At 37.2% G+C, this 13,733-nt stretch overlaps 1 protein-coding gene across 1 annotated transcript in view; it reads right to left on the bottom strand.

Moving 5' to 3' along the window:
* LOC106136576 (hemicentin-1) overlaps window positions 1-13,733 on the bottom strand; it is a 64,751-nt gene that overhangs the window by 35,443 nt on the left and 15,575 nt on the right. The window contains exon 3 of the mRNA XM_060951911.1: window positions 4,293-4,442. Coding sequence (XP_060807894.1) covers window positions 4,293-4,442 — 150 coding nt within the window. The remainder of the gene's footprint in view (window positions 1-4,292; window positions 4,443-13,733) is intronic.

Genomic DNA, 13,733 nt, shown 5'->3' with positions numbered 1-13,733 from the left:
ATAAAGAAACCTTTCAGTACTCACACTCATTCGTCTTACATTAATGTCCCCTTCATAGATAGTAATTGAGAAACCAGTGTAGACGGAGAGCTTGATATATTTTTTTATTGTACAATTTTTTCGAATACATTTTTTTTTACTGTATTTCCGTCAAACAGCCTTTCTATAGAATTTACATCTATTTATTTAATGCAATCTCCAAAAGTTTGCTTAAAAATGATTTCATGTAATTCGATAAGATAGCCGTAAGCTTCAATTCAATTCTAATATAAATGGTATATCTTATTATATAAAATTCTCGTGTCACAATGTTCGTTCCCGTACTCATCCGCCTTGACCGATTCTCATGGAATAAAACACGTGCCGTGTGGTTCCCAGCACCAATAAAAAAAGTATAGGACCACTCCGTCTCATTTCCATGGATTTTGTAAAAGGCGATAATGGATAAGCTTATAAACTTGGGATTCTTCTTTTAGGCGATGGGCTAGCGACCTGTTACTATTTGAATCTCAATTCTATCATTAAGCCGAACAGCTAAACGTGGCCTATCAGTATTTGCAAGTCCGTTGGCTCTGTCTACCCCGCAAGGGATGTAGACGTGATTAAAAGAATGTATGTATGAAATAAAAAGAGACACATAAATAAATGCTGAATAAAGCCATATTTAGTCGTTAGCTCCCCGACTACGTCTCGTTCATCACACAACTAATAGAAGACAACACCCACAGCCCACCTGAATAAGCGAAAATAATAATTTCTACGTCTATATATATATGAGTGGGTACAAATTTAATTAACTAGCAATATGAATGGAAAGATAAAAAGTTTTCGTATTATTCTGATGAAAAGATCCCAAGAAAGATCTCAATTCTTTTCTTCACATTTATAATATTACTTGGAATAAATACATACATATGGTCACATCTATAAACCTTGCGGGGTAGACAGAGCCGACAGTCTTGAAAAAGACTGACAGTCCACGTTCAGCTGTTTGGCTTTATGATAGTCAAACCATCTGTTTCCCATAACTGTCGTAAAAGGCGACTAAGGGATATGCTTAAAAACTTGGGATTATTTTTTTAGGCGATGGGCTAGCAACATGTCGCTATTTGAATCTCAATTCTATCATTAAGCCTAACAGCTGAACGTGGCCTATCAGTCTTTTCAAGACGTTTTGGCTCTGTCTACCCGGGTAGTCTATGTCATTTACGGGTAAGGTATATAGACTATATGTATGTATGTATAAAATTCACACTTAATATGTATTCTTGCTACACGTCCAAAATCCCGCTCTATCTACCCCGTAAGGGATATAGACGTGACTATATGTATGTATGTATGAAATCCATTCTTCTTCTTATTCTTGCCATTATATATTTGTACCGTGTGGTTCCCGGCACCAATACAAAAAAGAATAGGACCACTCTTTCCCATGGATGTCGTAAAAGGCGAGCAACCTATCACTATTTGAATCTCAATTCTATCATTAAGCCAATAGCTGAACGTGGCCATTCAGTCTTTTCAAGCCCGTTGGCTCTGTCTACCCCGCAAGGGATATAGACGTGACCATATGTATGTATGTATGTATATATTTGCTTGTATTCTTGCTACATGCCTAACTCCCGTAAGATGTATCACTAATAATAAATAGAACATATTAATTCAGTACGGTCCTATATTTTACATATAAGGGCACATTAAGCTATCACTTAACTAACTTAGGCACTACACAGCCGGCCAATTTTGGGGGCCCACCTAATAAATTGTGAGAACGTAGATGTTAAAACTATCTTAATTGTAGAAGTGACGCTGTTTTCATTAAAATGTTTTTTTTCGTGTCTTAAAAGATACACGTATACAAAAATTATATAAATTCTACTAATATTATAAATGCGAAATTTAGTATGTCAGAATGTCAGTATGGATGTACGGCACCAATAGAAAAAAGAATAGGAACACTCTATCTCGTTCCCATGGATGTCGTAAAAGGCGATAGGCGATCAGGGATAGGCTTGTAAACTTGGAATTATTCTTTTAGGCGATGCGCTATCTTAAAGCCAAATTATTTAATTAGGTATTTAGCTTAACGTGGCCTTTGAGTCTTTTCAAGCCTGTTAGCTCTGTCTACCCCGCAAGGGACATAGACGTGATTATATGTATCTATACGTACATTTAGCTACGTGACGGATTATTAGACGATACAAAGACATAAATCTCACTTGTGATATTTTCTAAATTTCAAGGAGTTATTTTTCTATTCAATAGTTGTTTTGTGCCACATAGGGTATAGCTAATAACTGGCAAGATAGTATACGATAGGGCCGGGGGATGTCGATGCCAGTATTATCGATAAAGTTGTAGTAATGCCGTAGTTAAAACTCGGAGGACAAATAAAGTGGTTTAAAGGGTTTTGTTGAGCGATATAAATTTAAGCGAGATATAAAATAAGTCTAAATTGATCAGAATTTTGGTTTTAATAGTTCAGAAATTACATTCGGATTTTTCAGATAACATTTATTTTTGATGTAACGTTGAGAAATTTGTTATCCAGAAGATTAAAAAAAATCAATTTAATAAATCTTAAATCTTCTGAATCGGTTTTGATTAATAATTAATGACCTTAAAAATATTATAAATACTTAAGAAGGTACATCAAAATCGGACCTTTAATTAAATCAAGAATTCTGCTTATAAAATATTTACACAAATTTTGTAACGTTTTTATGCCTTGCGGAGTTGACAGAGCAAACGCATTCAAAAATACTAAATAATCAGGTTTAGTTGTTAAAAATGTGTTTATGAATAAAATTAAACAGATTGGACTAATAATGCAGACTTATTAAAGAGATAATTACTCTAACTACATCCATATATTTAAATAAATATATTTAAAGCTACGGACTAGGTCATATTGACACAATTTTTACGAGTATCTATCTAAATCAAAAAACTCTTGATTAAAAAAAAAGAATTTTATCGACATGTAACACATCACTAGTACAAGTGTTCCACATTTCACCACCTTGCAATATCGACGGTCGATAGCGGCCTACATGTACGGTGCAAATTAATTCTAGTTTCTGGGATATTTTTACATAAACTTACATTGTATATTAATTAACTGCATGATTTTCATATTGATAAAATGTAAGTAGATACTCTTCCTCATGGCTTTTAGTCCTGGTCGCATCCTCACCACTCTGGAGAGGAGCCCGGGGTATGCCTTCGACCATGGACCCTGGATTGGGTGAGTCAGGTTTTTACACGACTTATCTGACCCCCCCAACCGTTGCAGTTAAACCTGAACCATATTAGATCGACCATGGTGACACATACAGTTGTCTGAATGTGCAGGTTTCCTCGCGATGTTTTCCCTCACCTTATGAATGAACATACAAAAACCTGAACTTTAAAGATATTAAACTTTGTGTCGTTGGTCGAACGATTAAGATATTGTTAAGTAAATAAAAAAAAGTCAAATGAAAAAAAAAATGTGAAATAAAAATTAATCGCTATCGATGATTTCGCACTACATCACTATAACAATGTGCTTAACAATTTCCACACCTTGCAATATCGAGGCACGTACTCCATGCGATGAAAGCCGCCTCGCCTTTATATTTTCGCCGTACATACTATGTTGTTGTATATCGATATATTGCGCATCACTATTTTATTATTAAGTGAAGTACTAATTGTTGAAGGTATGATCATATTAGTGGGATAAATTCTAATTATATCCTTCTAATATTATAAATGCGAAAGTTTGTGAGTATGTCAGTATGGATATTTGTTACTCTTTCACGCAAAAACTACTGAACCGATTACGATAAAATTTGGTATGTAGGTAGCTGAAGACCTAGATTAACATATAGGGATTGATAGGGTTTCCATGCGGACGAAGTAGCGGGCGGCTTCTAGTATATAGGTATACATAATTATATAAATACGAAAATATATGTTTGTGTCTTTGTTTGTTGTCTCTTCACAATATCGTGTGGTTCCCGGCACCAATATGAAAAGAAAAGGACCATTCCTTCTCTTTCCCATGGATGTCGTAAAAGGCGACTATGGGATAGGCTTACAAACTTATATAGGCTTACTTACTTGGAATTCTTATTTAGGCGATGGGCTAGCAACCTGTCACTATTTGAATCTCAATTCTATCATTAAGCCGAACAGCTGAACGTGGCCATTCAGTCTTTTCAAGACTGTTCGCTCTGGCTACCCCGCAAGGGATATAGACGTGACCATATTTCAGTTCAGTTTAGGAGTTAAGCTATTCTTCTCACCTTGAACATCCAGCTGAATCTTCTTCACAATAGGCTCGTCCAGCGCTGCCGAAGACACCTCACATTTCAGCTCGCCAGCCAGCTCATCTCTTGTCACCGTTAGCGGTAGTACATGTTGGAAGGTAGACGCATTGGGAGTTGACGTACGGGCTGGAACAAGAAGTGATGAAAATTAATAAATTAATATATTATTAGTGCCGTGTGGTTCCCGGCACCAATACAAAAAAGAATAGGACCACTCCATCTCATTTCCAATGGATGTCGTACGAGGCGACTAAGGGATAGGTTTATAAACTTAGGATTCCTCTTTTAGGCGATGGGCTAGCAACCTGTCACTAATTGAATCTCAGTTCTATCATTAAGTCAAATAGCTGGCCGTGGCCATTCAGTCTTTTCAAAACTGTTGGCTCTGTCTACCCCGCAAGGGATATATATAGACGTGACCATATGTATGAATACTGAATTTTGATTTAAGTTCAAATCAAACTACAATTCATTACGAGGTTCCTGTGCCAAGCTCAAGCCAGATGTTGTCACTATTTGAATCGCAATTCTACCATTAAGCCAAATAAATTTAAATATTAAAATAAAAAAAATATATTATAAAATATTATTTTAATATTTAAATTACTTCCTTCGCTTCATCCACATTCATATTTCTCTTCATGCAAGCACGGCGGATTCGGGTACTTTTAATTGAAACTACATATATAAGTAATTTTTCAGTGCCGTGTGGTTCCCAGCATCAATATGAAAGGAATAGGATCACTCCATCTCTTTACTGTGGATGTCGTAAAAGGCGACTAAGGGGCTTATAAACTTGGGATTCCTCTTGCATTTGTATCACAATTCTATCATAAAACCATTAGCTAAACGTGGCCTATCAGTTTTATTAAGGCTGTTGGCTCTGTCTACCCCGCAAGGGAATTAAACGTGACTCTATGTTAGTATATATAACTGGACTGGACAAAAACACTCGTACACCGACGCACCAACATCACGTCTTCACGATAAATTACGATAAGATACGGGAAGACGGAATTAATTTGTTTTCCATCAGCACTAAATTTCACTTAACTCGAGTCCTTTACTTAATAGTAATAGTCTTACTCGACTGCACAGAAACAGTGGTATGTTTGTCTGTTTTTCGTGTGTGCATATAGTCATATCCTGTACGGGGTAAATAGAGCCAACAGTCTTGAAAAGACTGATGAGCCAAAATTCAGCGGCTTCGCACGGGTGCAAAATTATAAATGTTATTATACATAAAAACCTTCCTCTTGAATCACTCTACCTGTTACAAAAAACCGCATCAAAATCCGTTGCGTAATTTTACAGATTTAAGCATACAGATAAACAGACTAAAATAGCGACTTTGTTTTATACTATGTAGTGATTGAGATTCAAATAGTGACAGATTGCAAGCCCATCGCCTATAAGAAGGATCCCAAGTTTATAAGCTTACTCCTTAGTTGCCTTTTACGACATCCACGGTAAAGAGATGGAGTGGTCCCATTCCTTTCATATTGGTGCCTGGAACCACACGGCACTGATCAAACTATAATTATACATACAAAGGCACGAACTTTAGCATTTCTGAAAATAATATTTCCACTACGGCGTAATTATTTCGGAAATCTGTGTACCTCACGCGTGTAATGTGAACATAATTCATTGAACTGTGCCGCTTAGGGGTCCAATCAAAAACAGATCGGGTCAAAAATAGTTGGGGGTCAATAAGGGCCCTCTCGGTAAATTAGAAATAATGCCGGCGGTTAATGAGGGTTATAATGGTTAAGGTTGGGACACAAATGGCAGAAATGTAAATATATATATACGTACGTTCGACTTTATAACTTGCGGGGTGGACAGAGACAGTTTCGGAAACATGGAGTGTAATAACATAATGGGCAAGTGTCATGGCGACTTTTTGCTTTTGAAAATTATTTTTTTTTATTCATTATTATGGGAAATTTCAATATCTATACTAATATTATAAAGCTGAAGAGTTCGTTTGTTTGAACGCGCTAATCTCAGAAACTACTGGTTCGAATTAAAAAATTATTTTTGCGTTTTATCTATTAGGAGCGAAGAAATAATGTAAAATGTGAAAAAAAAAAACGGGGAATATTATTCACCCTTGAGAGCTTCAATGATGCCTAAAATAACTATTCCACGCGGACGGAGTCGCGAGCACAGCTTGTCACTCAATAATTGTCATTATTTTTGGTTTCACAACATTGGTTGACTACTAGAATTGAGAATCAAATAGTGATTGGCTTTAGTCGCCTTTTACGACATCCATTTTATTTATTAATTCCGAGAAAAACAAGTATATACAGTTCGTGGAAAGTGAAAAACTGCAGTCTCTGCTTGTCTCTCCGGTAAAGAAGCGTTATTTTATGTATTGATTGATTTGATATAAATATTCAAGTGTGAACTCGCCTTTATAAACTGTAACTATAGCCACAGATGGGTTTATATTGTGTGATTTTAATTAAATTAATGTCATTCAATATGGACCCATCCCTTTTCAATTTTGAACAAAGTTCTGTTAATTTCGATCCTTCAATGCTTATTTTGGTTTTGTATGTTAGAACCGTATATAATATATACCTACTGGCTGTCCCGGCAAACGTTGTTTTACCATATAAATAATTTTTAAGTAATTTCTAAAAAAAAATGTTAAGTGTGGACATTTGGACAACCCTTATCACTAAAGGGTGAAAAATAGATGTTGGCCGATTCTCAGTCCTGCTCAATAAATTTCATGAGAATCGGTCGAGCCGTTTCGGAGGAGTACGGGAACGAACATTGTGACACAAGAATTTTACATATATATAAGATTAAATACCATTAAATCGAGAGAAAGGCTATTGAAATTGGGATTCTTCTTTAAGGCGATGGGCTAGCAACCTGTCACTATTTGAATCTCAATTCTATCATTAAGCCAAACAGCTAAACGTGGCCTATCAGTCTATTTAAGACTGTTGGCTCTGTCTACCCCGCAAGGGATATAGCCGTGAGTTTATGTATGTATATAATTAACTCTTTTTGCAGGGGGAAGGCAAAGATTTTTATGTTATCCCTTAATACTCCTAAGCTTTACATTCGTAACTCTCTTCATGCAAGCTCGTCGGTTTCGGGTACTCTTGACCTGACCTTTTGCTAGAACGTCTCCGATTTGATCAAGGTACGTTCGTCTAGGCCTTCCCACTCCAACAGTCCTATTCGCGTTCCTTTTGTATTTTTGCTAAGTCAACTTGCTTTCATTCATTCTCATGTAAGTACATAACACACAATTTCTGTGCAGTCGAGTAAACTAAGGTTCTCTAGAAAGGTAAAAGATTTGCAGTCGGAGCGTGAAGTAAACCAATGACGCGAGAACACGCCATCTGGCGTCAGCGGACCGAACTTTCCTAGGAAATGAAAGAAATATTATATTTTTATTGTTTTATAGGGAAATTCCTGAGTGTATAAAATATTTTGTTGAGCCATTTGGAAAGTAAAGATATCAGTCACTTCTATTTTACTAACTACATAACTAGCTTCATACATATAGACACGTTCTTGCGGGGTAAACAGAGCTAATAGTCTTGAAAAGGCTGAAAGCCTACGTTCAGCTGTTTATGTTAGAATTGAGATTCAAATAGTTACAGGTTGATGGCTCATCGCTCAAAAAAGAATCCCAAGTTTATCCCTTAGTCGCCTTGCACGACATCCATGGGAAAGAGATGGAATGGTCCCATTCTGTTTTGTATTGGTGCCGGGAACCACACGGCACAAAGAGTCAATGAATGTATTTATTTAAATTTTGTAATGCAAAGGTTTTGGGTACCTACTCTTGACCTGACCTTTTTGAATCTTTATTAAAATTAACGTTCAAATAATTATGTGGTTGTTACACTAAAATAATTTGAATTCCGTTCCGTTAATGAATTTCTGATGAAATTTTAATGAATGATAATTATAAATTCACTTTGGTTTTCAGTTAACATTTTACGTAGAAACTGTCCACATAATTTAATTAATAAATAGTTTAATTTCAGCGGTAGTGCGATTGTCTGTGACACCGGATGTCCCGAGTTCGAATCCCGGCCAGGACATGACGAGAAAAGAACTTTCTCTGATTGGCCTGGATCTTGTATGTTTATCTATATAAGTATTTATTATAAAATATAGTATCGTTGAGTTAGTATCTCGTAACACAAGTATCGAACTTACTTCGAGGCTAACTCAATCCGTGTAATTTTTCCCGTATATTATATTTATAATTTTCTGCCGTCAATTATATTAGTAGTTATATTATCAAAAAAAAAACGATATTTCCGTAAAATTATGATTTTAAGAATTTCTGTATGTTTGTTTTCGCGTCAAAAATCTATGTCAACAACATATTAACTACCTACTAACATAAATTTAATGTAAACAAATGTATAAACACAATCGAAGCCGCGGGCAAAAGTTAAGTTTGCTATAAATGGTCTAACTAGTGTGAAATTGACCCAGTATTGACCCGTACTACGTCCAAAATTTACTATAAACTTGTACTTTCTTAATGGGTTCGGCGTATCGTAAAGACATAAGGCTAGAGCCTTGTTTAAAGCGGGTGAAACTATTTTAGTTTCATTTATTTTCACATAAAAAACTTAGTGTATACATTCAATAGTGTCAGGTTGTTAGCCCTTCGCCTGCAAGAAGAATCCCAAATGTATAAGCCTATCCCTTAGTCGCCTTTTCGTTGTTGTGTGTGGTTTCCGGCACTTTAGAATAGAAACACTCCATATCTTTCCCATGGATGCCGTAAAAGGCGATTAAGGGATACGTTTATGAACTTGACTTATACACTGTTACTCAGATTTTCACATACATACATATGTCACGTTTATATCCCTTGCGGGGTAGACAGAGCCAACAGTCTTGAAAAGACTTGGTGTATATTTATTTGAATCTCAATTCTATCATTAAGCCTATTAGCTGAACGTGGCCTATCAGTCATGTCAAGACTATTGGCTCTGTCTACCCCGCAAGGGATATAGACGGGATATATGTATGTATAACAGAGCAAATTCAAACTTGGAACACTTGAGGGATAAACTAGCAATCTGTCACAATCTTAATTCCTTCATTAATACATCGAGCCAAATGAGACCTTCGAGATTTCAATGATTTATTTGCCAAAAAAAAACTGTGCCGTGTGGTTCCCGGCACCAATAAAAAATTATAGAACCACTCCACCTCGCACCCATGGATGTCGTAAAAGGCGACTAAGGAATAGTCTTATAAACTTGCGATTGATTTTCTGGATGTCAGTAAGACCGCAGCTCAATTTTCAAATAACAACGCCTTACAATTTTGGGATTTGTAAATTGGCCATGTAATGTAAGAGTAAGTGTACTTGCCCTTTGTAAGGGCCTTGTTAACAGACTCTAAACTTAAGATCAATTTAAGTTTGTAATATTAGACTGTCTTTAAACCCTTAGGACAGTATTGATCTTTAAGCGGGCCCATAGAAGCGGTGGATGCAATAGGGTAACTGGACTCATAATTAATTTCATATTGAAAAATATTGCGCCGTGTGGTTCCCGGCACCAATACAAAAAAGAATAGGACCACTCCACCTTTTTCCCATGGATGTCGTGAAAGGCGACTAAGGGATAGGCTTGTAAACTTGGGATTCTTCTTTTAGGCGATGGGCTAGCAACCTGTCACTATTTGCATCTCAATTCTATCTTAAAGCCAAATAGCTGAACGTGGCCTATCAGTCTTTTCAAGACTGTTACCTCTGCCTACCCCGTAAGGGGTATAGACATGATTATATGAATGTATGTATTAGTTGGGATTATTATGTAATCTATTTTTTAAAACTAAACTGCTGATATTCCTTCATAATCTGGTACGCATCAGAACATTACGTCTTCAATGGTTGGACAAACAGACGATCTTTTGGACAATGGATATTCGGATGGCCGTCGTTTCGGGGCGTCGCGCGCCGTTGGGTTGGATGGTTTTATGCAACGTCGCAGCAGGATTTCTTAATATTTATAAGAACCAACACAAAATTTTTTCGATGACATCCTTATTTTTAAGGAATCGTTTACTGTTCCTGTAGATGAATAATAATCGTAATTTTTTACTTAATTAGATTACTGATAGTTTCTTTAGAAATAAGTAGTGCCCTTGTATTAAATTTCTCTTTGGTTTAAGTTCTATTTTTACTTTTTCGTTGATGTACATAAATATATAAATAAATAAAATACACAATTCAAACAAAAAGCAGATGATGAAGAAAAGGGAAAGATTTCATAAAATAAATAGTTAATTTTATAAAATTTTATGAATAGATGATAGCGGTGGATCTTTGAGGCGGAGACAAAAAGCCATACAATTTACAAATAAATCGCTATTTCAGTGGTAACCAAAATAATTTTTGGCCTGATGTACATACATACATACAGTTTTATCCCTTGCGGGGTGGACAGAGCCAACAGTCTTGGAACTATTAAAAGGCCGCGTTCAGCTCTATAGCTTTAAGATGGAAATTCAATTGGTGACAGGTTGCTAGTCTATCGGTTACAAATAAATAAATCAATAAACTACTACCGCCGAACCTGCCGTGTGGTTCCCGGCACCAAATAGAAAAAAAGAATAGGAGCACTCCATCACTCTCCCATGGACGTCGTAAAAGGCGACTGAGGGATAGGCTTACAAACTTGGGATTCTTTTTTGGGCGATGGGCTAGCAACCTGACACTATTTGAATCTCAACTCTATCATTAAGCCAAATAGCTGAACTGTTGGCTCTGTCTACCCCGCAAGGGATATAGACGTGACCATATGTATGTATGTATGTATAAACTACTACTACTATCTTTTATTTAACTATTACTGCAGTAATTTCAAACTGTTTTTCGTCATGGTGCAATCTCGAATAACCCCCACCCCGGGGACCCAAACAAAAAGTCACGGGACCCTTTTTTGCCGATCCGTTAGAGAACTCTTTTAAGTAGTAAGTTTGCGATTGGAAAATCTGATTGAACGACAACCTTTTATTTTTTGATCCTCTCACTAATGGACCCGTTTAAGTACCTTTTGATGTTAAACAATGTGAGTTTAAATTAATTATGTATGATCACTCTATTTCGTCGTGTAATGATGGAATAGAGTCATTGTCATTTGTTTATAGTTCGTGTATTGTCAATGATAGAACCACTAGAAAGCATTTTCGTAGATATTAAAAAAGATGGCGTCAATTATAACCTTAAATTTTTTTTATCTGATGATGCACAAGTTCAAATAATACATACATAAGATCACGCCTCTTTCCCGGAGGGGTAGGCAGAGACTACATCTTTCCACTCGCCACGATCTCTGCATACTTCCTTCGCTTTATCCACATTCATAACTCTCTTCATGCAAGCTCGGCGGTTTCGGGTACTCTTGACCTGACCCTTTACCAGGACGTCCTTAATATAATTCAGACAATTTACACAGATTGAGGTAGAACTAAGGTAAGTTTGAGACTTGTTTAATGGGATACTAACTCTACGATGCTTATAAGTGCCGTGTGGTTCCCGGCACCAATAAAAGAAAAGAATAGAAGTACTCCATCTCATCCCCATGGATTTCGTCAAAGGCGACTGAGGGATGTACTACTAAACTTGTAATTCTTCTTTTGGGCGATGGGCTGGCGACCTGTCACTATTTGAATCTCAATTCTATCATTAAGCGAAACAGCTTAACGTGGCCTATCAGTGTTTTCAAGACTGTGAGCTCTGTCTACCCCGCAAGGGATATAGACGTGACCATATGTATGTATTTCGTTTAATTATTAATTTAAGAAGTTTCTACCTTCAGGCGGGCAAAGCCACTGGTGTTATCTTGTGTATGTATGTATGTATGTTTGTCTCCCAGTAACTGTAGTAATAGTTTACTTGAACACAAGCGAAACTAGATTAGAACTAACACGCCATATGTAATTGACTTGCATCGGACCGCGGCTTTGTCTAAATTCTGTCCTTAATAGAAGTGTTGGGTCAATTCATAAGCGGTAGCGGCGGCCGGAGCTGTTCTGAACATTTTAGTATATATACGTTAGTGCCGTGTGGTTTTAGGCACCAATAAAAAAAATGCGACTACTCCATCTCTTTCCCATGGATGTCGTAAAAGGCGACTAAAGGATAGCCCATCGCCTAGAAGAAGAATCCCAACTTTATATATAGGGCACTTTTATCCAGGTAAAGACTATTCTATGGGGAACTTCATCCCGGTAAAGACTTTAGTTCCCTTGGGATTACCGCAATACCTGTATTATCTTGCAGCTGATTTAAAAGTCGCGCGATTTGGCGCTAAATGCGCGCTTGTTGGTGTCGCTTTATTCGCGCGGGCGGAGCCGCGTGTAAAAGCTAGTTTTTCTACAAAATGTTGATACTACTTTGAAGTAATGTAGATTAGTTTGAATACTAACCGATGCTCTTACGATGAGGGAAAACATCGTGAAGAAACCTGCACAAAAAATAATCTTCTTTAGCTTCCTGGTTTGTGTGCTATTTGATGCATCTTCAAGCCAGGTTGCTAGTAGTGTTTTTGTAATGTGATGACGCAAATGGTTTAATCCAATACGGGTTAGGTTCCCCTGCAAAGGTTGCGGAGGTCAGACGGTAGTCGCTTCGTGTACAAACCTGACTCACCCAATCCAGGGCCCATGGTCAAGGGCATACCCCGGGCTTCTCTCCAGAGTAGTGAGGATGCAACCGGGACTAAAGCCGGGAGGAAGAAGAGTTGATACTCCTTTGACTTGTACCATACGCAATGCACTGAAGTCCCCAAGATTTCAGGAGTGCTGAAAACTTGGCGCGGTATATTGCGGACATTGCACAGTTATTAGTGCACCACAAGTTCTGGATTTATACACTCTGTGCCGTGTGGTTCCCGGCAATTTAGAATAGGATTATATCGTTCCCGTTGATTGTTGTGCCGTGTGGTTCCCGGCACCTATAGAAAAAAAGAATAGGATCACTCCATCTCTCTCCGGATGTCGTAAAAGGCGACTTAGGGATAGGCTTACAGACTTGGGATTCTTCCGTGTGGTTCCCGGCACCAATAGAAAAAGAATAGGATCACTCCATCTCTCTCCGGATGTCGTAAAAGGCGACTAAGGGATAGGCTTACAGACTTGGGATTCTTTTTTTAGGCGATGGGTTAGCAGCCTGTCACTGTTTGAATCTCAATTCTATCATGAAGCTGAACGTGGCCATTCAGTCTTTTCAAGAACACACGTCACAATTTATCCAAATTAAATCCTATGTAGGTACCTAATGCCAAGTATCGTTGAAATTGATTTTGGTGAATTTGAGTAAATTTAATAACCTTCCAATAACACGCAAACGGAGTTGCGGGCAACAGGTAGTAGATAAATGTTTCTTGATTACATACATATGGT

The sequence above is a fragment of the Amyelois transitella genome, chromosome 27 (genome assembly GCF_032362555.1).
Source record: "Amyelois transitella isolate CPQ chromosome 27, ilAmyTran1.1, whole genome shotgun sequence".
In the NCBI taxonomy this organism is placed as follows: Eukaryota; Metazoa; Arthropoda; class Insecta; order Lepidoptera; family Pyralidae; genus Amyelois; species Amyelois transitella.
Note: the sequence above shows the minus strand (reverse complement) of the source record. Positions and strands in the feature narration are given on the sequence as shown.